General features: G+C 43.4%; 1 protein-coding gene across 1 annotated transcript; it reads left to right on the top strand.

Moving 5' to 3' along the window:
• The first annotated feature begins 1,837 nt into the window (after positions 1-1,837).
• cchcr1 (coiled-coil alpha-helical rod protein 1) lies at positions 1,838-11,317 on the top strand. The gene is made up of 19 exons (XM_056285451.1): positions 1,838-1,986; positions 2,931-3,204; positions 3,309-3,476; positions 3,655-3,772; positions 4,010-4,204; positions 4,302-4,465; positions 4,588-4,717; positions 5,020-5,128; positions 5,910-6,055; positions 6,189-6,299; positions 6,528-6,634; positions 6,769-6,881; positions 6,979-7,051; positions 8,609-8,727; positions 8,837-9,022; positions 9,485-9,586; positions 9,751-9,902; positions 9,996-10,143; positions 10,251-11,317. Exons 1-19 carry the CDS (start codon positions 1,917-1,919, stop codon positions 10,352-10,354), a joined length of 2,589 nt encoding a protein of 862 aa, XP_056141426.1. The 5' UTR covers positions 1,838-1,916; the 3' UTR covers positions 10,355-11,317.
• The last annotated feature ends 14,932 nt before the right edge of the window (positions 11,318-26,249 follow it).

The following is a 26,249-nucleotide window of genomic DNA, read 5'->3' as shown; positions in this document are numbered from 1 at the left end:
ATTCAGATAACGCTGATTGGGCATACATGCTCCACATTTACAGTCACTTATAATAACTCCTGGGAGCTGCCCAGCACAGCTACAATGTTATAGGGTACTGCTGGTCATTTAGCAGCTCCTCTGGAGATGTTGAGGGAGGAGCGGTGCTTCTCATTTACTTTCCCTGCCCAGATATTCCCAGCTGATGCCCTGCTTCAGATTCATCCATGTCTCCTTTGTATCAGTGCACCAAAAGCCCCTTTACTATTGCCTCCAATCTTCTCAATGACCTGACAAGGTGGATTTTAGCTTTTTTTTTTCCACGTTTGCTAGTGAAGGTTTTGTTCACACGCATTTAACCAGCCTCCACTTGCTTTAGGTTTTGATATGGAATCCTATGCAGAGCATCACTTTAATTCTGCCCTCTTGCATATCAAGAGCAATGTTTTGGTATTAGTCTCTGCATATCCAGCAGCCCTTTCTTTCCCCTCTCTGCAGCTGCAGGAGTGTTAAGTTTGGGGCAAACTGATGCAGATACATGCACCCCCGTGACTCCATGTCTGCAAAATTTTCCTCAAAAAAATTTCCACTTGCATTAATATCATTTTTCAAAAAGATACGAAACGATCCAATATTCTCTTGTCAGCTCTTGTTATTTTCTGGTACATATTTTTTTTGCACTTTCTCTGCCTTTTGGTAACGAATTGATGCAGCAATTATCCTTAATGATTTCTGAATCAATTCAATTTAACAAAGGAATTTGAAATAGAATCCAAATAGAATCCATAGTGTAAAAATCATAAAGCACACCTAAAATCTTAATGCAGAACATTAAGAATGCAGAACATATAAAACAATCAAATTCCCATCTCTCTACCCCAATAAAAGCCCTTTTATATTTAGGCTAAAGCGGGAAAAAGGGAATGTTTTTCATAACTCAAACGATCTCTGTCCCATAAAAACACATAAATATACACACCAATAGATCCACGATTGCAACAGTGCATTGGACATTTCCCACGCTCACTCTCGCAGTATAAAAGGGACAGTATAAAATAGACAAAATAGAAAAGTGCAGTAAGCAAAAAACAACAATCAACACTACACAAAATATACAAAACACACAATATTTACGGTATACACAGTAACACAACAATCAGCGACACACAAACACACTTACCGGCTCAACTCGACTCGACTTTTTCGTTTCTATTACTGGAAAGCACCGGCATTTTGGTAACTGCTACCACTTCTCTGGTACCACCTTTGTCGAGGTTTCCCAAATACTGGAGCGGGTACCAAAATCAATGCAGACCCGCAACACTTGAAGGGGTACTTTTACGACACTGCGAGTCGAGTTGAGCCGGACCGGTACCATGTAGCGGAAAAGGGGCCTTAGACAGCTGGTTCTATTTGCTGCCTCCAAACAATTTGACAGACACACACACACACACACACACACACACCTCGCCATCACTCCTCGCTAGTCTCTTGCACTACTCGTTCCTGGTTCCATCTCTACATAGGGTCTGGCCATGGATGTATTATAGTAGATGTATTATAGTAGGATAACTAATATAACAACTACTATAATACATCCATGGGTCTGGCTAGCGCAATTTAAAAAAATAAAAGAAAGAAAAAAGAAGTTTACTTCCGCTATTCCCGTAATGCTTTGCGCGAATCCAAAACATGCCGGGCGGGGATAGTTCCCAATAACCATAACGATGTTGTGTTTACTGAACCCTCTGTGTCACTAACAGTAGTATGGTCTCAGTGAAGTAGACGATCTGATTTTAAGACCAGAAGAATACGGCTAAAAAAAACAACCTTTACTTTAGCAAAGAGGTTTTGTGAACGGTGACGACCGTCAACCTCAACACGTCCAACTCGCGACTTTCTGTTTTTAGCTCTTAACTCGTTTTCCCGCGAGGAACATGGAGGGATATAACTTGACAAAAGAGAAGCTCAGCGTCCCCACCGATTTTACCACGTCGTCTATGTCCAGTAAGTTTTCTCCTGACATACACTCTTTTGTGTATTGACGTGTGTCAAGCTCTTCAGATGACGCTTCAATGCGAGTCGCATTTTCAAACGTTTCTACTACAAAGCGTCCAACCATTTGTACATTGTACGTAAACTGCTACGCTCTGTCATGTCCAGCTAGCTACCTCAGGCATGTATGTAGGTAACCTGCTAACATCTATTTCAGCATCGCTGATATAGTCTCTGCACCATTTATCACCTCTTATTTCGCCTGTATAAACCAATCCTTGTGTATATATCTGTAGATTGTTGTGTTGTTATTCTATTTTAAGGACACTGAAAGAGCCCCGAAACCGGAGTCAAATTCCATGTTTGTGCAAACCTACATGGCCAGTAAACATGGTTTTGATTCCGGTTCTTAAGCTTGGATGTATGGCAAGCCTTTTAGCTTGAATAAGTTGTTAAGCCGTTTTAAGCCAACGTCGGGGTTGAGGCGATACGGTCACATTTCAGAGTCAGGGTATCAACATTAAGAAACCTTATATCGAATTGCAGTTGATAACAGTTTTCAACACTAATATCAAGTTTCGTATGTCTTTTGATATCTGAAAATGTGGCCGAATCTTGTTAACGTTGGCTTGTAGTTTTGCGAATCGGTGCTAGGCCAGTTTTACTGGGAGAGAGTTGTCATTTGAGTCTAACGTTGTGTTTAAGCCTTAAAATGAATAGGATTTTGGATATCTTTTGGAACTTGAAACATGACAAAAATATAGCAATATGTTTTGCCTTTTTGAGCACAATACCTAATTTATTTATAAAATGTTTGCAGTTTAGTGTGAATGTCTGTGTCTATCCTTTGTGACCTGTAACGCAACAGAGTAAGCACAAGATAATGTGTAATTACACACATGGTAAGATCATATGTGACAATGTACCAAAGACATTTTGCAATATTTTTTCTTTAGGGTATATCCAGACGGACCTGATCCCCCCCTCCCATTTTACATCAAGTGTTCAGGCTACTGGAATGCTGAGAGCTACTCAGAAACAAGAGAGCACACCCATCTCCTGGCTAACCCCGGCCATAATGCCAGCAACACCGGTGGACCCCAGCCCTGCCAATCCATGGCTCGCCCTCACTCAGGCCCAACGAGAAATTCTGGAGTTACAAAAGGAAAATCAGAGAATTATGACATTACAAGCAGACAGCACAGACCACTCTGCGGACTCTGGCACAAGGTACCCTGTAAACACGACTTGTTTTAGTTGATAGTTCTTTATTATGCACCCTTGATGATAGGTGAGAATGTAAGCCATGTGAACAGGTCCTGTCCTTCAAACAGGTCGAAGGAAAGAAGAGAGCTGTGGTGCAGATATGAGACCGAATGGAGACTGGATGTGGAGAGACACAAGGCGGAGGCAGAGAGGCTGAGAGGGCAAGTAGAGGCCCTTAGAGAGGCTGCAGAGAGACACAGGGAGGATATGCGAGACAAAGACGGTAGCCTCAACAGGTATTTATATTATGAAACAGGAGCTTGTTGTATTCTATTGATTTGAAAGGGAGGTGATTTTGTGGTCTGTTGCTCAATTCAACATAGATATTAGAATGATAATTAGATTAAATGTTATTATTTTCTGATGAATGGTTCCAAATAAAACATAAGTTGACTTAATTTTTTTTTGGCTCAGACAGACACATGAAATGGAGTTAATGCGTGATGAGTTATGTAAGGCTAAGACTGAACTGAACCAAATCACAGTGGAGCTCAAACAAAACAAAGAGGAAAAAGAGAGAATTGTATTCCAGGTAACCGTTACCTTTCCACAAAACAGTTAATGATCTCAGGCAATATTACTTGTGAGATAAGAGTATTTTTTAAAATCGAATAATTGATTTAATTCCAGCTTGTAGTCTGCATTCATGATGACTGTAACCTATTGCTGAACTGTGATTCAGTCACTTTCACTGCACTCATACAGAATAAAGTGGATTATGCATTTTAAACATGTGACCTTTAACTAATAAAGATTGTCTTCTTTGCAGCTTGAAAGACTTGAGAAAGAGTGTGGTGAAGAAATAGCAAGATTGAGGAGTGAGGTAGAGGAGAGCAGAGAAGAGGCTCGGAGTAACATGCTGAAGGCTGAGATGGCCAAGATGCAGGCTGGGGAGGAGGCCAAAAAACAGAATCTAAGACTAGCAGAGCTATTTGAAGAATCGAAGAAAAAGCAGGCGATGGAGGTGTGTGAAAGTGTTTGTACTCTGCACGGTAAGGAAAGCAATGCAATCACTGACACCTTATCCCGGTTTCTGAATTGCTTGCATGTGTCCTCCTTAGCTGCAGCAGATGACTACTACTTACAATGCAGAGCTTGCCACGGCAAGGCAAACCAACAGTGAACTACAGGACAGACTTAGTTCCCTGACCTCAGAAATGCTGCGGCTGCAGAGCAGTCTGATAGAGGTGTCTACTGAGAGAGATGGGTTGAAAGAACATCTGAGGTGCCAAATTCAATCTGAAGTAGAATTTAAGTCTGGTACTTAATTGGAGCTAAACTCTCAAAGCACTTGGTACTGAGATTCACTGACATTTATTGGATGTTTTTTTTTTTTGCACGTTTCAGCCAAATGGGACAGGCTTTTGAGACCCAGTCGACAACACTGCAGAGTCTTAGAAATTATATTGGACAGCTATCCCCTGGGAGAGGGGAGAAGGAGAAAGGAGAGAGAGAGAAGTTAACTGAAACCATTGAGGTGGAGGCAACATTTACAACACTGATTCAAAATCAATTCGCTGTTAAGTAATTGCTTAAGTCGGAAAGCTTGTGCCTAGCTGCAATCGTTGCAGTATGATTTAGAAAAAAAAATTGCAAAACCAAATTAGAATGAATTCATTAATGTGGGTATGTTCTCATATATGCATTGTTATTTATACATTGCTCAACTATGTTGTAAACGAGGTCTCTACCTCAGTATATTTCTGAGTCTTAATAAACGTTGAATGAATGAATGAACAAACATTGTAAATAATCTTTATCACCTTGATTTTCCCACAGAGTCTAAAAAAAGAGAGGGAAGCTCTTCAGATGACCAAAGAGCTTTTGACAGTCAGATTTAACTCTGTGAGTGAGATATTGGCCCTTCAAGAGGAGAAAATTGTTATGAAGGTTGGTGTTTTTTCCTCAGTCAGTTTCAACTGCTAACTGGAGTTACTGCAGCTCCACAAGGCAGGTGAGACCTTGTGACTGCTAAGATATATTTGTCTACCCTCTCCCTGACAATGTGTTTTTTTTTCTGAAATTGGGTCCATGTGTATGTCTCTACCACATCTGCCACACTGTTATGTAATATGTAGATTTCAATTTAAGCTCAGTTTACTTGTTGACGATGCTTGTGAATAGTGATTATTTTCTAGTGCTTGCTTGAGTGCATTTTGCAAAGCTGTCACTCAAGAATTGCTGCCATCTTTGGGGGGAATCTCCAGTTGTTTATTTTTCTTTTAAATGATTTGTATTTTTTTCAGTTATACTATCAGATGTTTTGTCTGCAGTGACGCAATACTATGCTATGCTTTAGCTGGCATCGCTCTTGATCCTGCAGCAAGACTTTGCTACGTCTCTGTAATGGCACAGACAAAGCTAACAAATTATTCAGCCTCAGAAGTCCTGACTGCAATGGAAAGTTTTCTTTAGGCACATTTCATTCCTAATGTTTGAGTAGATAGAGAAACTGATTGTGTGTGGACTTGCAAAGTCTCATATGGCTTATGGGGATAAAATGACTAAATATGTCATGAACGAACTGCTGATATTTTAAGTCAAAATAAAGAAGCTGTTTGTTAATATGCAGTGCCTGCTGAAGTGGTGCATGCAGTTGTGCACGTTGGTGTACATGTGTTCTTGAGTGTATTGTACTAATGTGTCTTTGTGTGTGTATATGTGTCCATAAACCTTGTCTGACCCACTACTGAAGACTGGTTCTGAAGGCCTTCAAGTGCTGCAGCTCTGGAGAGAGAGAGTCTTCAAGCTGTGTGTTCAGCTTCGCTCAAAGGACATTGAACTAAGAGCAGAGAAGGATAAATACCTTTCAACAGTATGAAGACAAAAATCATACCACATGAGTATTTTGATTTAGATAATGTAAAAACATCTAATGTCATATCAGTGTCATTGTCTTTGTTTGAAACAGACCTAACTATTTTGATATTATATTGCTTTTGTCCTAGGTTAGGTCAATGGAGCAGCAGGTCAAACAGGAGCAGTACCAGGCTAGTGTGCTCCAACACAGTCTGGATGACAGGATTGCGGAGCTGGACCTAGAGAGAATGGCCAACGCTGTTAGTTTCAGATCAAATATGATTTTGTGTCCCTTTTGATTCTGAGCAATGAAATTGCAGTTACTTAGCAAAGGGGCAGACGTAATATATTCTTAGCACAGCAGAGGGCGCTGATGATACACAAACTCATAAGGAGTTGAGGTTTACCGGGAAACACTTGAACATAGACATGTAAAACTTGTCTGACTTGAGCTTGAGAGATTTGTAGATGTGTTAATATATTTGCAGACGCTGAAACAGGACTTGGCCCAGGCTCTCAAAGAAAACTCGCAGCAGAAGTCATGGAATCAGAAATCAGAAGCTGCATCAAGAAACATGTCAGGCACAGTCCAGAAGTAAATATTGATTTATTTGAATTAGAAATGACTGGATGTATTGGAAAAAAGTAAAAGTGATTACCTTTTTCATTCTGACTGATGTATTGCAGTCAATAGTGTATCGCCACTCTCAGTTTTACTGTGTCCCATAGATTCTGTTTGGCATTCGAGGCCAAGGTTGCTGAAGTGGACAGAGCTCAAACACAACTTCCTGTTTTTACTCAGAGGCTATCGTTTGCATTAAGAAGAGTGGAGACAATTCAAGGTATAATTTCAGATCACTCATTAAAACTCCACATTTATGTTTAAGTGGCGTTTTGTTTGGATTTTGTTGGAGAGTCTGTATGCTTTTGTCTCCACAGGCCTGATCATGAGGAGGATGGCCCTACAGAAAGTGCAGCAGGCCAGTAAAGATACAGAGCAGTCTGCTGACAAGTATGTTACTATCAACTAATTTTACTTGTAGGATAGATTCTTTTTTTCCAACACAGGTGAAAATGTTGTTTGTTTCATATGGTATCATTAATGTATAGTTTATATAGGAATGGATTCCTTTTGATTTGGGTATGTGTTCTATAGTAATTCTGTACAACTTTTAATTCCAATGAAAAATGACAGGAATTGGGAGTAGTAAACACAAATTTTACCTAAGAACACAAAATACGTTCAGTTAAAAGTACAATGAATGTCCCTATATCTGAAAAAATGTTCAGAACTACAAAATACAAATACAAACACTTCCTGGTGAATTCGCTGCGGTGGGCTTTTAATGGAGTGTTACAATACTACACTGTTAATTCAATATTCTCCTGTTTGGTAAATCGGAGAGAAAAAAGTTAACTTTATTTATATAACACTTATCGAAAAGGTGACAAAGTCATAAAATGGAGTTTTAAAACACTTACAGATGAGTTAAGAGCTGAGCTTAACTATTTAAGCTCTATTTAAATTTCTATTAGGTTGGGATCAATTTTGCTTCTCTATTATTCACTTTAAGAAGGTTACCCTTCATAGAGGAATATTAGGCTATGTGTAAAAGCAGTCACTGTCTTGCTGGTCAAGAAAAGGTTTTGGCCTTGCACTATACGCGGTCCCTGTCTTTCTCTGTGCCACTATTCTCTCATTGCTCTTCTTCCTGCCATGCCTCCTGTCTGCATTCCCCCCAACAAGACCACCCCACCCCCACTGCACATAAATGGTGAAGAGGTGCATAGTGTGGATAACATCAAATTTCTGGGAATCCACATAACTAAAGAACTCACATGGTCACTCAACACCTCCCACCTGGTTAAGAAAGCACAACAGAGGCTTTTCTTTCTCAGGAAACTTAAACAAGCCGGTCTCCCTTCTCAGCTGCTGGTCAACTTTTACAGAAGCACAGTAGAAAGCATCCTTTGTCAATGTGTCACGCACAGCAGAGAATAGGAAGGACTTGGCCCAGGTGGTAAAGACAGCACAGAGGATTGTGGGAGCTGTGCTCCTGGACCCGGATGCTGTGTATGCTGGCCACCTACAGAAGAAAGCCAGCAACATCAGCAAAGACGCAACACACCCAGGTCACTGTCTGTTTGTTCCCTTGCCATCTGGGAAAAGATACCACACCATCAAAACCCGGACTAACACGCTGAGGAACAGCTTCTTCGCCAGTGCTGTAGCCTCCATTGCCCCCCCCCAACACACACACACACACACCTGCCTATAGCTGCTAAGGACTAACTGGTACTAAAGCCACTGCAATATGAACAACTATGTGCAATAATTCCATGCACTATTTTGAACTTTAAAAGCTGCTGCTATCTTTTATTGTCTCATTATCATTTTTTGCTACTTCACTTGCTTATACTAAATGTTGTTTGTCCTTGTTTTTATCTTCCTCTTTTTTTTTAAAATCATTTACCTTGTCTAGTGCTGCTGGTCTGAGAGTCACCAAATGTAATTTTGTTATGTGCGCACAATGACAATAAAGTATCTTATCTTATCTTATCTTAACAGTATCAAAAACCTCCAGGTAGAGCTCAGCTTGGTCTGTGAAGAGAGGGACAAACTCACCCAGGAGCTCAAAAGAACTCCAGAGCTCATTGAAAAGGCCCTAGCCGATCTGAGAGATCAGTGTGAGCATCAGTTTGACTCAAAGCCTGTTGTGTGTGATTACTTATCAAAAGGTGTGCCACAGCTTTGCTAATGTTTTGTCTCAGTCCATCTCTTCATCCCCTCCACCAGTCGACAGCAAACTGAGGCAGCAGCAGCAGGAGTTGGAGCAGAGTCGGTTGGAGGTCTGTGAGGCTGTTTGTAGCAGAGCGGAGGCCCAGCAAAGACTGCAGCAGGCCCAGACACAGCTGGAGAGCAAGGTCAACCTGGAGCAGCTACATTCTGAGCTGCTCAGCCAGCAGGAGCACAGCGAGCGAGGTGAAGCAGGGGTCACTTCAAGCTGACTGGCCTTTATGTTAAATCTTTATTTTCACTGAGAAATAACCCGGCATGTGTCCTCCTATCCAGCTAATTTCTGCTCCACTTTAACACACCTGTGAAGACACCGACAGCTGGAAATGTCCAGTACAACTAGTGTTCTAAACTACTGTTATCCTATGAGCAGTTCAACTGAAGCTGATTTGGATTATATAGTTTACGTAAGGGATAACTTGACAATACTTAATAAGGGATAGTAGTACTTATCGCCTTTTTCCCACCTATTTTTTTTTCTAAGGCGTTCTTGGGATTTGAACTAACAACCAAACAAGTCCACGTGTGTGCTGATCTTGTTTTCTGAGGGATTAGCAGTATGGAAACCCAGTGCAAAGTTAAAAGAAGACAGAGCAGAGGTTGCTTGTTTTCTAATTAAACTATGAAACATGCATTGTTTCTCATCAGCTCGGAGGGAGAAAGTGTCTGAGATGGAGCACCGCTGTGCTGAGCAGCTGAGAGAGATGGAGGTCCAAGTCAACACGGCTAGGAGAGAGCACACTAAAGCAGGTAGCAGAACTAATACCTCAACAGACCCAGTCCATAGTGGATAGAGATGAGGGCCAGAGTGATGCTTTCATTGCCAAACTTGATATCATTTGAAAGGTATTGTTGACTTTCACAGTACAGTGTCAATGTTACAGCTGCTGTTGTGTTTACACCATCTCTTGCAGTGATGGCTCTGCGACAGCTGGAGAGGCAGGTGCAGAGAGACCGGGATCGGACGAGGGCAGCTCAGCATGTGCAGAGTGACCACACAAAGAGGGAGATTCAGGATTTACAAAAACGACTAAAGGAGACAGAAAGGGACAAAAACTTACTACTGGTGAGACTTCACCTGTGCTTGATATTGGAAATTTGAGCAATTTTTTTTCCTTTATTTTTCTTCTCATCTTCACTTAAACTTAATGTCCTCCAGGCCACTGTCCATGAGAGAGGACTCATAAATGAGTATCGGAGAGCCCGCACAGCAGCGCTGCAAAACTCTGTGGCTCTGGGGCCAAAGCGAGACAAGCCCTCAGAGAAGAGTCGTGGCGCAGATGTCAAAGCTCAGCCACCTGCCAAAGGTAACCACCACAAATCCCCCCTCCCAACTTGGGGGTAGTGTCATACTGACACAAGTCATTCCCCAGACACTGCTGACTTGACCAGTGCTTTGTATGTGTCCTGTCAGATACGCTGCTGTCAGTGCTAGAGGACTTGCAGGCTCTCAGTGCCGCGGTGGTCAACAGCTCCGAGGACTCGATTGAAGAGGAGGGACAGGAGGGTGATGTGTGACTCCCCATTGCCAGTCCACCACCCAGCTGTTAGTCAAGTGAGCTTCATCATTCCCTCAACCCCCACCCCATAAACACACAACTTCTATGTTGCTTTGAAGATTCAACTGAGCCAGTAATAAACATACATTTAAATTATGGCTTGGATGAGTGATTTTGACAATGACGAGTTCCTAGGAAAACCTCACAATTGGCACAGATTACACGCTTATGTCTTTCCCTAGCTCATTTTATGCAATAAAAACTGCAGTAAACAAATGTATCAGGTACTTAATGTAATGACTGTGTTTGTGTGTGTGTGTGTGTGTGGGGAGGGGGGTTGACAGTCACTTATTTACATAAAGGTTGGATTTAAAATAGCCTGAAAGGCATTTATCATTCAGTGTTATTTATACTTTCCTCTGTGCCATAGTTATTAGTAGGAGCTACGCAAGTAGTCTCTGAACAGGAAAGACACTTTTTCCACACTATTTTTCTCTACGCCACAACGCACGAGTAAACTCGAATTCAATTGATGCAATTCATCATTAGAATCCACAGTTTGTCTTAATAAATGCTTCTTATTTAAGGTGATAAGCGTAACACTCCGTGTTCCTTTTTTAGATTAACATGAAGGCTCACAGCAAAGCACAGCCCCACTGAAAAAATCAAATAGCAATGACTGACTCAAAATTGCTGAAATTCCCTTGAACCAGTGCACTCATGAGGAAAAGTAGCCAGAGACATGGTGTAGGTCTAAGTTCTGTGCAGTGTTACACATGAGCAGGGTTCTGTGTTGTTGACCTTATTATTATGTATATGATGGTCCGGTATTTATTTGTGTCCTAGCATATTTGTGATTGTGATCAAATAAATTATTTTCATATTTGAAGCACTAACTTTATGTTTTTTACATTACGTATGCAGAATACAGAGCATACATGGGCAGTGTAAGTTGTATGTGTTTGGTATATGCCTTGGAGTTGGCCAGTGACGAAATGTAAATAAAATTCAAAATGTCAAAAATCAGAAACACTTTATTTGTCAAATCAGAAACACTTTATTTGTCATTTCATTTCATGCTCTTGTGCACATGAAATTAAACAAACTAGATATTTATTGCATTATTATTTATAATGTCTAGATATTTATTCATAATTTTTCCATTTAAAGTTTCTTTAAAAAATTCTCAACATGCACTGATTGTTAAAGACTGCTGGGGCTGTAGTTATCTGGGAGTGTTGAGAGATTTAAGTTTTACACTGCAAACATTGCAGTTATTGAGAAATCCACCCCTGTCTCTCTTTATGTTACATTGGATCACTATGGCAGACCTATGAGTTTTTTTCTTTGTTATTTGTTGCATCTCTGTATTGGTCCATTTAAATGAATCTATCAACATGCCCAATGACTGCTGCCAACATAATGAACCAGATGATTACATAATTTGTTATGTCATGACTTCCAATTAGCGCTGTGATGGCCTAGCGGCCTGTCCAGGGTGTCTCCCTTCCTGCCGCCCAATGACTGCTGGGATAGGCTCCAACATTCCCGCAACCCTGAGCAGGATAAGCGGGTTTGGATAATGGATGGATGGATGGACTTTCAATTATTTTCTTGACTGTTCAAAGTTCAGTCATGGGCTGCAGTAAACTTAAATGAGATCTGGAGCAGAACAGCAGAGTAATATTACTGATAAACTCCTTATATTCTGTTCCTAACAACAGCAAAGGTGTTTTGTAGAGAGCCATTACTTGCCTGAGATCCAGTCCAGCTTGCAAAATGTAAACAATGAATGCATCTAATGTTATAATCTTAGTATGTCTTTGGGGGATGCCTTCGGCTGAGTCTTATTTCTGGTTGCCGAGAATAGACAAAATGAAAAATGAGGCAAACATGTCTGATGGTTAAATATGCAGACTTGAATCCAAAAATATTTTTTTGATATAGAAGACATGCAATAAACTTTAGCCTCAGTGGCACGTTAGTTACGGTTATCTGATTTATATCAGCTTCCCTTGTGGCGTCAGATAACCAGAAAACTGTCATAGGAAAACAAAATACTGCGTGCCATTAAATATTTTTACCTTATTGTTAATGGTTGTGAATTTTGTTGATTTATTTGGGAGGGTTGGTGACTATAGCAATACTATTATGTATCACCAACAATGGCGCCCTCTTAACAGCAGAGAGCGGTGTTGCCAAATAAGATTACAGCAGACGATGTTCAGTGTTTTGGTGGTCTGTGGCTGCACAAATACTTCATTGTGGCGTCACTGAAGAAAAACAAAGAACGCAAGTCACAACTGTGACTGTATGCCATCACCTGCTCAATTTAAAATGGCTATAAAACAGGCTTTGTGCAAGAACTCATTCTGAATTGTACAATGATTAATTTTAATCAATGGGAAGATATGCAAAATAACACCTCTCCAAACAGTACAAAATATGACATATTTCTTATTTCCCACTTTAAGTATAACAGTTAAGTGATGCAAATTGGCAGATTTCCCGAGTATAACCGACTGGATATGGGTAGTGAGGAAAAAGCCAACATATGGAGAACAAATAAATGGAGAATAAAACGCAACGCTTTCTTTATTGGGACATTCCTTCACAGATACTTAAACAAACTGAAACTCAACACAGTGAAAACAGCTCTCTGAAAAAGAACCAACAGGAGACTGCCCAGTAGAAATGGACGTTGTATGATGTAAAAGCTGCATGAATGCATTTCAGAGCATTCAGCAGCTGTTAGAATGGCTCAGCAGCCAGATCCTGTAGTAGGAGACTAATGAATAATTTAGTAGAGCAATGCGAGCTCGACAAGACATGGAATAAATGAGGTAATAAAAAGCAATCAATAAGCTCCCAAGGCATTTTATTAACAGTTCAGAGTTAATGACATGTAAAATAAGCAATCCAGATCAGCAAGTGGTTGTTAACCTGGCAGATTCACCCTACTTGTTACTATACGTATGTCGGGCTCCCACTTATAGACCAAGGGATCCTAATTTGGGATCTGGGCTACCTAATGGTGGCCTCAAAAGAATTGTCTCTGTGTGTGCATGAAGCTGATTGGGAAAGCTGAAAACTAATTCATCTCAGGCAAAATATTTATTGTATATTAAGATAGACAGCTGATTGGTATTATCCTGTTTATTAAATGCTATGGTTTTCACTCATATTACTGCTATTACTCTATAACTTAAGACAGTGCTGTGTTAGTTCCTCCACTGACCCGGTGAAACCCATTCATCAATCCTTCCATTTACACCCACTGTACTCCAATTCGGGGCCACAAGGAGCTGGAACCTGATCCCTACATGCATTGGTCAGAGGTCAGGGAGACACCCTGGACAGATCAATCACAGCCCCCCCCCCCCCACACACACACACACACACAGTCACAGTCACTCGCATACTATTTACATCTAAGGACAATTTAGAAATCTCCAATTCACATAACATGCATGTCTTTGGACTGTGGGAGGAAATATGGAGAGAACATGCAAACTTCTACATTTTTATTAACAGGATATAAATTATAGATGTATCCGGACCCTGATTATGAAACTATGTTAATGATATGTCCTGATGCATTCTCAGTAATCCGGGTAAGAAAATCACAGAAAGTTGAGTCAGTTCATCTGGACTCAATGTTTATTGTTCTATTCCATTCCCAAATCCTCTGTGAATAGTACACATGGCCACTGTAACTGTAGTTAATGGTCATGGCAATTTGCATATGAAACCGATCATTGGTTTCGGTCATTATGCCACAGTATTGTTTATAAGGGTGGGGATACCCGCAGTCAGTTGAGACTGAAGAGGTCACTTAGATGAGTGATGAAACATTTCTCTCAATAAACTTTGTGTCCAGTTGAGCTGATTCAACATTCTGTGATATCTTAACTAGTACTGTAAGAGAAACTGTTGTGACACGTCCTCTCTGTCATTAGATATCTGTCTCAAAGATTGGCTCTGTTCTTTTATTCATTATGCATGAAAAAAAAATTGTCCATGGTGCTTCTTCTGTTACTAGTTCCTACGTTTCTCCTTAAGAAATGTAACTAAACAAATGTTCCCCTCGGTGTATTTTCCACAAAATACATTGAAAAATTAACTCTGGAAACTCATATTTACAAACACACACATTTACATGGAGATTTAGAGCTCCTTGTTGTCTGCTACATTGAGAAATGGCTGGCAGATCCTGCCCTCTTTACCGTAACACCTCGTCGTTGACTTGGGCACCTTCTTCGGCATCCTGAAGTGTTTCCATTTTGGCACCAGATTTGACAGCAGTGCTCCTTAGACACATCACTGCTGCATTTGGTTTTCCATGGTAAGCAAGTCATCCAAGGTCGCACCGCACATCATCTGACTTCTTGCTACTTGTGGAATCTTTTCCAAACTTCATCCTCCACCTGTGATATAGTTTCTGCTTGTGACATTTTCTTAAATGTCCCCAAAGCCACGTTCTCCAGGGTCCAGACCTCATTCAAGTGTACTGCAGCCCATGACTGCTATATGCTACAAAAGTCCTCGAAACTGGGCAGTTTTCATCTCAGTGTTGCTGTTATGATATGGCTTCTTATACTTGGCTTGAACTACCATATTTTGTCCAAATACATTTTGGTAGGAAATAATGTAATGCATGTAAAAAAGGCCCTGTGATGGATTGGCAGCCTGTCCAGGATATCTCCCCACCTGCCGCCCAATGACTGCTGGGATAGGCTCCAGCAGTCATAGTGCTGGCTGGATGGATAATGCAATGCATGGGAGACGAACGTTCTTTAAAATCGGAACTTCCATTCCATCCATTATCCAAACCGCTTATCCTGCTCTCAGGGTCGTGGGGATGCTGGAGCCTAACCCAGCAGTCATTGGGCAGCAGGCGGGGAGACACCCTGGACAGGCCGCCAGGCCTTGGAATGTGTCAAATATAACAAAGATTTAATTTTATCGCTATGATGACCAAATATCTCAGACATTTTTTTCCTTTTCTTAATCTGTTCTGCAGGAAAAATTATGTTGTAGTATTTATGCTACATATGTATATTCCTCTGTTTTAGTACTGTGTATGTCTGCTGGTGTAAAACTCTCTTTCTGACAAATACATCTTACACCATGCCTTGGATTGTGTGCCCCAGTTCATGTCTTTGTCGAAGTTCCCACAGACCTGAGAGCAAACTTGGAGCTGTGTCTGGGGATGATGTGATCCAGTAAGTCAGTGAACTTCACCACCAGCGCTGCATACTGGATCAGAGCATGGTGGATGGTTGTGTGCTGTTGTGGCAGGCCGTGCTACAGGGTGGAACAGCAACCGCTACGGAGTTGTATGCAGAAAGGCAGCCAAGTAACCCTATTTATAGATGCAGGACGTCTGGGGCATTACTTGGGGGAGTGCAGTGCTCTGAACTGTCCAATCTTCAAACTGAATGCCTGCCTTTATGGTCAACAGCAATGCTTTACAGCACTGTCCTACTGTGCAGCTTTATTGTGGTGGGTTTAGATGACACCTGTCCTGGTGGTCCTCATGTGATGGTGCATTGTTAGGGATTAAGCAGCTGTGGAATATTATCCCCCAAAAACAGACAAAAGGGGATGATAAAAATACTTCTCAACTGTTGGTCCCTGACTGGGGAGCATATATGGTCTTAGCGATAGATTTACACTGTAGAGAGGATTACTGCAGTCCATCTAACGCGATATACCATTTACAGAATATAGCTCTCAATGGCCGTATCACCAGAATAACCCCTGCTTGCTGGAGTGTATGTGTGTGCATGTCTGCATGTGTGTGTGTTTGTGTGTGTACACAGTGACTAGAACGTGACTCGTATGTACTGCACTAATCTACTGATCTGCAGTCTTTTTTTCTTCTTCCTTATTTTATTTTCTTTAACATTGGAAAAAACTGCAGAAGGACACCATGACAGATTGTTTAGTTTTTCATTATTATATTTATTTACAATTTATTAACTGTACACTAGCCATTTGCAGGATGTAAGCCATCTTCCGTCTCATCAACTTGTGATGGTGAGATGAAATGTATTGCATGTCTCTCTGTCCTGGGAGATGGGTCCCTCCTCTGAGCCTCCTGATGTTTCTGCCATTTTATATCTGAGGATAATGTTTTGTTTTTTTTTCCTGTGGAGTTTTTCCTCTCATCTGAATGTCATTCATTAGCACCTATTGTGTTTTAGCCTGCTGGAGAATGTAATACAATTATAAAGCACTATGTGATTTAAGACTATACAATCAAATTTGACTTGACTAGTGAATGCTCCAAACCAATCCACCCCAAGCGGAAAAGACGCCAGTAAAACACAGTCTAGCTATATCATTCAATAATCAGGGGAGGGGGAAAATGAAATGATTATGGCTTTAGGGGTGTTATATTGAATCGGCATCATTTCTTTTGAGCTAAGATCACAATCCGACAAGCTAAGTCTTCTCAAATTTTGTTAATTATTCACCATCAGCCAGCGTAAACGGCTGCTGCTGTTCACCTTGTCACATGAGGTCTTTGGTCGTGTTTCACATGTGCTGCACATGAAATGCCATAAAGTTTTGTGTTTGTATGTATGGTGGTGCTTAGCAATTACAAATTTGGGCCGTGAACGTGTTGACAGCAGGTTTTTTTGTAAACAGATGGCAAAACGTGGAGAGCAGTAAAGGCTGGAATCGACTTACTTGCATGCGTCGCCTCGACAAACCATACCACTGGTTATGAAAACGTTTCTGGCCATATTGACAAGTAATACACTGTCCAAAAAAAAAAAAAAAAAAAAAAAAGCAAGCATGGGCGTCCGGGTAGCGTGACGGTCTATTCCGTTGCCTACCAACACGGGGATCGCCGGTTCGAATCCCCGTGTTACCTCTGGCTTGGTCGGGCATCCCTACAGACACAATTGGCCGTGTCTACGGGTGGGAAGCCGGATGTGGGTATGTGTCCTGGTCGCTGCACTAGCGCCTCCTCTGGTCGGTCGGTCGGTCGGGGTGCCTGTTCGGGGGGAACTGGGGGGATAGCGTGATCCTCCCACGCGCTACGTCCTCCTGGCGAATCTCCTCACGGTCAGGTGAAAAGAATCGGCTGGCGACTCCACGTGTATTGGAGGAGGCATGTGGTAGTCTGCAGCCCTCCCCGGTTCGGCAGAGGGGTGGAGCAGCGACCGGACCAGGAGAAAAATGGGGGGGGGGCAAAGATCGATGAACAGGTCAATCTTTTTAGTATTCTGAGCGGAGTCCTGGGTTTCAGCCCTGGACCTTTTGTCTCTTTTCCTTTACATTCCCTCATGTCAGCCATTCAAATTAATGTGTGTCTGACATTCTTGTGTAAGAAGTGGGGTTGTTGTGAAGCGTCTAGTGTGTTGGTGTAGTGTTCTGTGCCATCACGTCTCACTCTCAACCTTCACCGCTGGCTAGCAGCAACGCGAACAGGAGAGCCGAGCACGTAAGTCTCTCCCTGCCAGTACATAGCCCCTCCAACAGCAAGCCCTATGTAGTGCCTCCTCGTGGTGACGCACGGTAACCGGGTACACATTGGACCCTGGCTGAACTACAAGGGACTCAGAAACAGATATGCAGGTCTGATTAAATGGATGTGACGTGATTAAATGGATGTCGGTCTTGCTGGACTTGGCATCTTGCCCCCCTTAAAGAGGATCACCATGAAAATAAGCTTCTGCCTTTATTGTGTAATTTAATCCTCGACAATTTCTAAGTGTGTTTGATAACTGCCTTCAGGTGAAGCAGTATGTGTATTTTATGATTGTCAAATAAATGTATCTATCTAAATTGATTCTCACCACTGAAATAGTCTCAGCAAAGACAGCAACACATAAGTGACACTTAAGAAAGCAGATAGCTGATGTATTTATTTTAAAACACACGCAAATTACTTACTTGGAGCTCCTACATCCAGGGTTGCTAAATATCTTGAGAGTGAAAAAAAATCAAGCTAAGCTGTTGATGGAAGCCCTAACCAGAGCCAGTGTAGTCCTCTTCTGTAGCCGTACTATAATGGTGTAGTTCCTCAGAGTTGTGTAACCAATCAGATGATATTGTTGTACTTCAGCTCGCCACTGTCCACTTAGCTGCTCCAAAGAACCATACTGGTGTCATGCTGCCAAGGTGTCCCCCCCCCCCAATCTGAAAGACTGTATCCTTCTTTTTTCAAAATTGCCACAATCTCTCATGTGGCTAAAAATGTCAGATGTTTTATCGTTTATTGTCGTTAAAGTTTTATTACATGATGGTTGTGAGACCAGCTATGTTGTATGGTTTGAAGACAGTGGCACTAAAGAACAGACAGGAGGTGGCAGAGTTGAAGATGCTAAGATTTTCATTGGGAGTGACCTAGAAGGAAATATTTAGGAATGAGTATGTTAGAGGGACAGTGTTACAGGCTAGTCGGGTCTAGGGGTTAAGGGTTAAACACGCAACACTAGCCCCAACCTGGAGTGTGTAGAAAAGATGGAAACGAGGAAAAAACAAGAAGGACTGATTTCCAAGACGAGAGAAATAGCGGAGGTGGGCTAGCTTACCGAGGTAGCAGGCTAGCAGTTAGCAGGTCCCTCCGACAAGGCCTTGGCCAGGTGGGTCTCAGCTTCCGTAAGCGGCGGACACCGTCTTGGTAGTTTAGGTTGATGGTGGATGGATCCTCAAAAAATAAATAAACGAGAGTTGGTTTTCTTCAAAGTCCTTCAAAGCTGGAATGATGTGAACCTGCACCGTGTTCTCAGAGTGGCGCATCCTGAGGCGTTTAGGCAACCTCCCGCCATTAACAAACTCCAGGAGACGCATCCGCACCTCACGGTGACGTCCTCTTATATACTCTGCTTAACCACACTTCCAATCATTTCTCAATGAAAACCAGTCCAAATAAGTAAGAAATGAAGAGAGAAAAAAGGCAGCTATAACCCCTATCACTTCTAACATTCCTCCCCCCTTACAAAAAAAACAAACATCTGGTTTCAACCTATTTGTTTTATTTTTCTGTTTTTTTTATCCTTTTTGTATTATTTCCTCATTTCCTAAAACAACAACAAGACTATGTACAGCTAATGGAAATTGGCCGATCCGTTGACCGGTTGACTAGGTGATGAGGAGCACCCGGCGGACACCCAAATGCAGAGCCAGAGCGAGGGCTAGATACAGGAGGGAACAAAGCAAAACTATATGGACACGGCCATGGCCGTAACACCCCCACCCATAAAAACAAGCCCCTACAGGCTTGTTAACAACACCCCACAAGAGCCAAAAAAAACCAAAACAAAACTGACAATGTGCTATATAACATGACAGTAACATGTGACCAAACAAAAAGGTGGAGCACCTCAGCCACAACAATGGATCACCACAAGTAGCTCCGCTACATCCAAAATGTGACCCAAAAATGGCCAGCACCTTCCCACCAACACATGGTCACCTACAAAGTGGCCTTCAACCACAACAAGTTACTGACAGACAACACAAAGTAGCACACACAACACAGTCACTGTAGCGATCCACGCCAAATAACGTAGCTGCGTTCGACCCGCAGGTGAACCAGCTACAACTCGTGACCAAACAAAGCACACACAGCCACAACACAAGGTGTGCTAGCATGGACCAGCTGGTGGAGGTTGAGAGCGCAGCGCGCCCCGCCCTCACAGCTCTAAAGGTCTACCGTCCGCAACTCCCCTACTGTCTCTCTCGCTCTGCTCGTTCATGTACGTGATCTTTTAGGTGTAACACTGAAATCAGGGTCTCCACAATCTCTGGCTTTTTCGTCTCTGGAGTGACGTCTACCTCACAATATTGAGCTACTGAAAGCAAATCTTCCTTTTCAAGCTTACGCAACTCCTTTCACCCAAAATCACTCCAACAAAACTCCTCTACATTTAATGTTGCCATGGTTATCATTATCAAATTCTCTCAAAAGTTAGGCTAACCAAAAGAGACAAGACTCTCACAAAATTACCCCTAAGGTAACTATTACCAAATAGCCTTACCAACAAAACATATAACCTGCAACAAGAGGTAGCTCATAAATCGAAATATTCCCAGAAATTGATATGAACAGACCGCACACAGAGCGCTCATGACGTTACTCGAAGACCCAAAACCGATACACTGCAGTACACACCAGCAAAACACCTGCCACCATTAGCCAAGTAGCTATCAGCCAACAAGCCAAACCAACCCGTTATCAACCTGTAGACCTATAGCCCCTTTTTTAACCTCAACACACACGATAAATGCATTCACTAACTTCCCTTCTAGCTAGCTTAGTTTTACATACATACTCAACCATTTGTTTTAAGTGAGAAGTTAGCACCGTGCAGCGATTCTGCACGTAGCTGTATGTCCGTGGCCTACTTCTAAACCTAGCAACATACGGCTTTTCCCCAGCTGAATCAAACTCAGTTGTGCCTCTTCTCACAAACAGAATGCTTGGATGTAACTCGCTACTGACGTCTAATCGCTAACCGGTTTTATCGAACGTTAATATGCATTTAATCTTCAAATAAATCACGGACAAGCGCCCCAAATTATGTTACGGACTAGTCGGGTCTAGGGGTTAAGGGTTAAACACGCAACACTAATTTTAACCTGGAGTGTGTAGAAAAGAGGAAATGAGGAAAAAACAAGAAGAAGGACTGATTTCCAAGACGAGAGAAATAGCGGAGGTGGGCTAGCTTACCGAGGTAGCAGGCTAGCAGTTAGCAGGTCCCTCCGACAAAGCCTCGGCCGTGTGGGTCTCAGCTTCCGTAAGCAGTGGACACCGTCTTGGTAGTTTAGTTCAGTTTAGGTTGATGGTGGATGGATCCCCAAAGAAATAAATAAAATAAACGAGACTTGGTTTTCTTCAAAGTACTTCAAAGCTGGAATGGTGTGAACCTGCACCGCGTTCTCAAAGTGGCGCATCCTGAGGCATTTAGGCAACCTCCCGCCATTAATAAACTCCAGGAGACGCACCCGCACCTCATGTTGACGTCCTTTTATATACTCTGCTTAACCACACTTCCAATAATTTCTCAATGAAAACCAGTCCAAATAAGTAAGAAAAGAAGAGGGAAAAAAGGCAGCTATAACCCCTATCCCTTCTAACAACAGCTCAGGTTGGACGGTTTGGAGACAAAGAAAGACAGGCAAGATTGAAATGGCTTGGACATGTGCGGAGGAAAGGTGCTGGGTATATTGGGAGAAGGATGCTGGATATGGAGCTGCCAGGGAAGAGAAAAAGGGGAAGGCCAAAGAGGAGGTTTATGGATTGTGGTGAGGGAAGACATGCAGGTGGCTGGTGTGACAGAGGAAGATGCAGAGTGTAATATTTGCTAGTAATATTTGATTTGCTAATGTCCCTTACGGCTTTCCGTAGCGCCACAACAAAGTCACGTGATGTACGTAACAACGTCAGTCGGAATCCGGTCGATGAATAAACACCCAGCACGAGAGAAGTCGTCCTTGCTTTATTAATGTTATAAGTTAACATAGCCAGAGGGCACAGATCATTACATGGTGTCAGAGTAGCGGAGTTTAAATACCCAATATGGATTCGTACGGCGTTCCAGCTCCACGGATGGACTGGGAATCGGCGAACTTACCTGAAGCATGGAGACGATTTCGACAAACAACGGAGCTAATGTTCACGGGCCCCCTGCGCGGGAAGAATGAAGAGGAGAAATGCAGCTACCTCCTGCTCTGGATAGGGGAAAAAGGGCGCGATGTGCACAACACTTGGACACTCAGCGGAGAACAAGCCAAGAAGCTAGAAACGTACTACGATAAGTACACTGAGTACATCACCCCCAAAGCAAACCCGATTTATGCCAGATATAAATTTCATGAAAAGATGCAGGGAGAGAGTGAATCCTTCGAACGATTTGTAACTGAGCTAAAGCTCCTAGTCAAAGACTGTGGCTACCCAAATGCCGACGAGATGGTCAGGGACCGCATCGTGTTTGCCACCAACTCACCCAGAGTGAGAGAAAAGCTACTTAGCCAGGGAGCTGAGCTAACGCTAGAAAAAGCCATAGATGTAGCCCGCTCACACGAGCTAGCAAAGCAACAGCTAACGTTTATGGGCCAGGGCAGCACACATGAAACGGTGCACGCATTAGGCAGAAAGACTTACAAACCGAACGCACCCAAAGCAGCTAACGCTAACTTCAGACAAAGGGACGTTAGCACCGCCGCCAGGGCGTGTAGCTATTGTGGAGGGCTACACGGCGCTAAAGCCACTTGCCCAGCTAAGGGTAAACAATGCATTAAATGCAAGAAGCTCAATCATTTTGCTAAAGTATGCAAGTCTAGCTCCCAGGGACAGACAAAGTACTACCGCGGCACAGTACATGCCGTCGGAGAGAACCCAGAAGAGTGCACCACTGACAGAGAACAGGAAGAACTGTACTTCGACAACATTACAGTGGAGAGCACCGCTGTGGGAGAACAGACAGAGCTGTACATAGACTGCATCTCAATAGAGAACAACGGAAAAAGCAACGAGCAGGCTTACGTAGAGGTTGGAATTGGCACACCTCCACAGAAGGTAAAGTTTAAACTAGACACTGGGGCACAGGCCAATACTATTCCCACCAACCTGTTCCAGGCGCTGTTCAAAAATGTGACACTGAAACCAGCAATACACAGACTCACTGAATATGGAGGAGGCGCGCTGAGCGTGAAAGGCACATGCAAACTCAAATGTAAGTACAGAGACAATGCAATGATGCTGGACTTTTACGTCATTGACACAAACGCCCCACCAGTCATGGCAATGAAAACATGCCGTGACCTAAACTTGGTAAAAATAGTGATGGCTGTGAGCGAGGAAAACAATGTCACATCACAGAGCATAATGGATGAGTATGCAGATGTTTTCCAGGGAATAGGAGAGTTCCCAGGCGAGTGCACCTTCCGCGTCACACCAGATGCAACGCCGGTCGTCTGCCCGCCACGCAGAATCCCCATCGCCCTACGCAGCAAACTGAGGGACGAGCTTGACAGCATGGAGAAAGGCGGCATAATCTGTAAGGTAACAGAACCCACAGAATGGGTGAACGCACTCGTCATTGTTGAGAAGCCAAAGACAGGCAAACTTAGAGTGTGTTTAGACCCCAGAGCTCTTAACAAAGTGATACAACGACCTCACTACCCCCTCCCCACGCTGGAGGACGCCACCACAAAGCTTGCTGGAGCTGAGTACTTTAGCGTGTTAGACGCGCGGTCAGGCTATTGGGCCATCAAACTGAGCACTGAATCCTCAATGTTGACGACATTTAACACAGTGTTTGGCAGGTATCGTTTCCTCAGACTGCCATTCGGAATCGTGTCCGCTCAAGACGAGTTCCAGAGACGCGTGGATGAAACATATGAAGGATTGGACGGTGTGACGGCCATAGTGGACGACATACTAGTGTTCGGCAAGACTAAAGAGGAACATGACCAGCGTCTCAGAGCGATGCTGAAGCGCACAAGGGAGCGAGGGGTGAGGCTCAACCCCGACAAGTGTCACATATGCGTGTCCGAGGTAAGCTACTTCGGCCACACGCTCTCACACGAAGGCATCAAACCAGACCCACACAAGGTGAAGGCGGTCAAGGACATGCAACCCCCACAGAACAAAGCAGAGCTGGAGACAGTCCTCGGCATGATCAACTACCTCGCCAGATTTGCTCCACACCTCTCACAGATAAACTCACCCCTCAGACAGCTTCTGAAACAGGACAGTGAGTTTGTGTGGGATGCAGTCCACGACAAGGCGTTCCAAGAGATGAAGAATCTCATTACACAGCACCCAGGTCCAGTACTCTCATATTTCGACCCGCAGAAAGAGCTGCGACTCCAAGTGGATGCATCCAAAAGTGGCCTTGGGGCTGTCATGCTCCAAGATGGCAAACCAATTGCCTATGCGTCCAAGTCACTCAACAGCACTGAAGAAAACTACGCACAGATAGAGAAGGAGCTCTACGCTGTGGTCTTCGGCTGCAAGAGGTTCCACGAGTACATGTATGGACGAAAAGTGATTGTGGAGTCAGACCACAAGCCTCTGGAGGCAATACTAAAAAAGCCACTGGCAGCAGCACCACCCCGGCTGCAACGGATGATCCTGGCGCTCCAAAAATACGACATCCAAATCATCCACCGCCCCGGTAAGGACATACCGGTGGCCGACACACTGTCACGCAAGTCAATAGAACACCACGACAGTGACCTACAGGAAGGGATGGAGGCCCAAGTGCACACAGTCCTCAGCAACATCCCTGTGAGCGACACAAGACTCACAGAAATCAAGCAGGAAACAGCGCAAGATCCACAGCTCACCGCACTCAGACGAGCCACACTCACTGGCTGGCCAGACACAAAGAAAAAGTGCCCGCCCAGCATCCAGGAATACTGGAACCACAGAGCAGAAATCTCAGAAATGGACGGTATCCTGTTCAAAGGTGAGAGAATCATTGTCCCCCAAAAGCTTCGCAAGGACATGATACAGCGCATCCATGCCAGCCACCTTGGCGTGGAAAAAAGCAAATGCCGAGCAAGAGACTTACTGTTCTGGCCTGGCATGGGGAAACAGATCGAGGATGCGGTAGCAGACTGCAGCATATGCCAAGAACGGCGCAGCGCAAATGCAAAGGAACCAATGAGGTCACACGCCATACCCGAGCGGCCGTGGCAAGTGATAGGCACAGACCTATTCACATGGAACTCACAGGACTTCATAGTCACTGTGGACTACTACTCCAGATTCTTCGAGCTAGAAAGACTTTACAGCTGCACCTCATCTGCCGTCATCATGAAGCTGAAAGCAGCAATGGCTCGACACGGAATCCCCGAGACTATCATCAGCGACAACGGTCCGTGCTACAGCTCTGGTGAGTTCCGCAACTTCTCACAGACATGGGGTTTCTCACACACCACCACAAGCCCCCACTACCCACAGAGCAACGGCCTCTCCGAGAAGACTGTCCAGACGGCCAAACGCATCCTGGACAAAGCCAAAGCTGAGAACAAAGACCCCTACATGAGCTTACTGGAGTATCGCAACACACCGGTGGACAACCTGAAATCACCGGCACAGCTACTGATGAGTCGGAGGCTGCGGTCCATTCTCCCATCAACAGCAAAACACCTGCAGCCACAGATCGCCAGTCAGGAGGATGTTCACAAAAGGAGAGAGGCATGTCAACAGCGCCAGCAGGCATACTACAACCGAACAGCCAAACCTCTGCCCCACCTGCCCGCAGGCACACCAATCCGCTTCCGGCAGGAGGATGGATCCTGGAGACCTGCAACTGTGGAAAGACCAGCGAACACAGACAGGAGCTACCACATCCAAACCAAAGAAGGTCAGATCTACCAACGCAACCGTCAACACCTGCGACAAAGCAGAGTGAACACTCACACTACACACACACACACTTCACAGCAGACTGTTACCAGCGCTAACAACAACACACAAGCCCATCAGCAAGAGCATGCTGAACCTCCAGACACGAACAATCAGCGACAACCAGACACACAGCCTGGTTACACCACGAGGTCAGGTCGCACGATCAAACCAAGACAAATCCTTGACTTATGAATGTTAAAAAAAAAGAGAATTTTACACCAACCTGTACTATACCTGCTATGTTTTGAAAAGAAATATTTACAGCGTTCACTTACCTTGTGTACCTACCTGCTGTTTGCAGTTACCAGTAATGAAATGAAAAAAAAGATGAAATGTTATTACGGTGTCACATTTAGACAGTGAAGGAAATGTTTTACACTACTTTGTTGCAGTCCAGTTATATAAGAGTTCCACTTTCATATTCTTTCTTATTAAGATTGTATTCGCTTATAAACGTGCTCAACGTGGTCTGTATCTCTGCAGAGAAAGCAGCACTTTTCAGAAAAAGGGAGATGTAATATTTGCTAGT

Source organism: Lampris incognitus, chromosome 8 (genome assembly GCF_029633865.1).
Source record: "Lampris incognitus isolate fLamInc1 chromosome 8, fLamInc1.hap2, whole genome shotgun sequence".
NCBI lineage: Eukaryota > Metazoa > Chordata > Actinopteri > Lampriformes > Lampridae > Lampris > Lampris incognitus.
This window is presented reverse-complemented; position numbering and strand designations above follow the sequence as displayed.

Bases quoted from the DNA above. Each gene is read 5' to 3' on its own strand.
- cchcr1 (XM_056285451.1), top strand. From the start codon at position 1,917: ATGGAGGGATATAACTTGACAAAAGAGAAGCTCAGCGTCCCCACCGAT. The intron at 4,466-4,587 runs GTGCCAAATTCA...TGCACGTTTCAG, and splicing joins GGGTTGAAAGAACATCTGAG to CCAAATGGGACAGGCTTTTG. The intron at 6,056-6,188 runs GTATGAAGACAA...CTTTTGTCCTAG, and splicing joins AGGATAAATACCTTTCAACA to GTTAGGTCAATGGAGCAGCA.